Source organism: Plectropomus leopardus, unplaced genomic scaffold (genome assembly GCF_008729295.1).
Source record: "Plectropomus leopardus isolate mb unplaced genomic scaffold, YSFRI_Pleo_2.0 unplaced_scaffold15360, whole genome shotgun sequence".
NCBI lineage: Eukaryota > Metazoa > Chordata > Actinopteri > Perciformes > Serranidae > Plectropomus > Plectropomus leopardus.
The window spans coordinates 1-1,329 of record NW_024616457.1 but is presented as its reverse complement, the minus strand read 5'-3'; the positions used below and the strand labels follow the sequence as shown (position 1 = coordinate 1,329).

Sequence of the window (1,329 nt, the reverse complement as noted above, 5' to 3'; positions counted from 1 at the left end):
AGGAAGAAATGACCCCAAAGTGAGCAAGAAATTATTAATAATTTTTTAAAAAATGTACAAAAAATGAAATAAACTGAAAATCTGTAAAAGGAAAAAATCAAAACAGAAATAAATTATAATAATTCTGTAATAATTTTATGTATTAATGCTATGAGCAACAAAGGAAGAAATGACCCAAAAGTTCGGAAGAAATCGGCAAAAAGTACAATTACCTGAAAATTAGTTTAAAAAAAATGTGGAAAATACCTGGAAAAAGTGTCAAAATTCTGTAACATAATTTTAAAAATGTAATATTGATAATATATATTAAAAATATTTTCCCCCAGGCATTTACCCTTGCTCTTTTAAATTAAATTAAATTTCTAAATCTACTAATTTCTTACAATTTGTGGCACCTCTTTTACCAAGTTGCTTATTTTTTCCATGTTTTTATAAAGAAATCGTTTTAATTTGCTCGGGGTTAAAGTGTCTAAACACGCATTATTTTGCAGTTTGCAGCCCAAAGCTAAAATTGAGGTTATTTTGTTGTCGTCTGCATTCGTCATCTTGATGATTGTTTCCTCACAGCTCTGCGGCGTCGTGTGTTTTTCCCTCCTCGTCTGCGCTCGCCGCCTCTTTGGCTCCTCCTTTCACTCCCACGTCTCCTTTCCACGTCTCCTTTATACATTCTGAGGGAGGGCGAGAAAAACACAACAGCCATTTCAGCTGCAGACTTTATTTTGAAATGAGTCTCACAGACAGTGACTTAAAGGAGCAGTTTGTAAGATTTAAAGCTTTCAGCCCGTGTGGGATCGTTTTATTGTACTTTAAATATACAAAAGGTGCCAGAGTGCAAAAAAATGCATCAAAATAGAGATTGTTTATCAAAAAAAGTGCCAATGGAGGATCCTCCGCAACCCCGACAAAGGTCCTAACTTAATCTAAAATCCTAAAAATGTCTTTACGTCCTACCTTGTTCTGACGTCTTGAGGACGTGCGTCTCACAGAGGAAGGTCTCCAGCCTCTGGTCCTGATGGTGGAAGTACCAGTCCTCCACGACCTCCTCGTACTGCTCGAGCATCGTCTCACACTGCACACACACACACACACACACACCGTAACATATAAAACACCTCTAAAAATTAAAATACTGAAAAGTTGGACTGAGTTTTAATGTTTACAGCAGGCAGACAAACACACGCGTCCTCCTACCTGTTTTTTCATGTCGGACACCTCCACCGAGGGCTCGTCCCACAGCTCGTACGGCAGACCCAAATCCACTTTGACTCCTTTGTGGACCAGGTTCTTCAGAGTGGTCATGGTCTGACTGGCGCCCTGCAAAAAAAAAAA

General features: G+C 38.4%; 1 protein-coding gene across 1 annotated transcript; it reads right to left on the bottom strand.

Annotated features, from left to right (window-relative positions):
- Positions 1 to 393: 393 nt before the first annotated feature.
- Positions 394 to 1,320, bottom strand: LOC121964359 (protein canopy 4-like; the record flags this gene model as incomplete). Its single annotated transcript, XM_042514568.1, has 3 exons — positions 394 to 668; positions 952 to 1,069; positions 1,192 to 1,320. Coding segments are annotated over 3 exons (354 nt in total), but the record flags the coding sequence as incomplete, so codon positions are not given.
- Between the last annotated feature and the right edge of the window lie 9 nt (positions 1,321 to 1,329).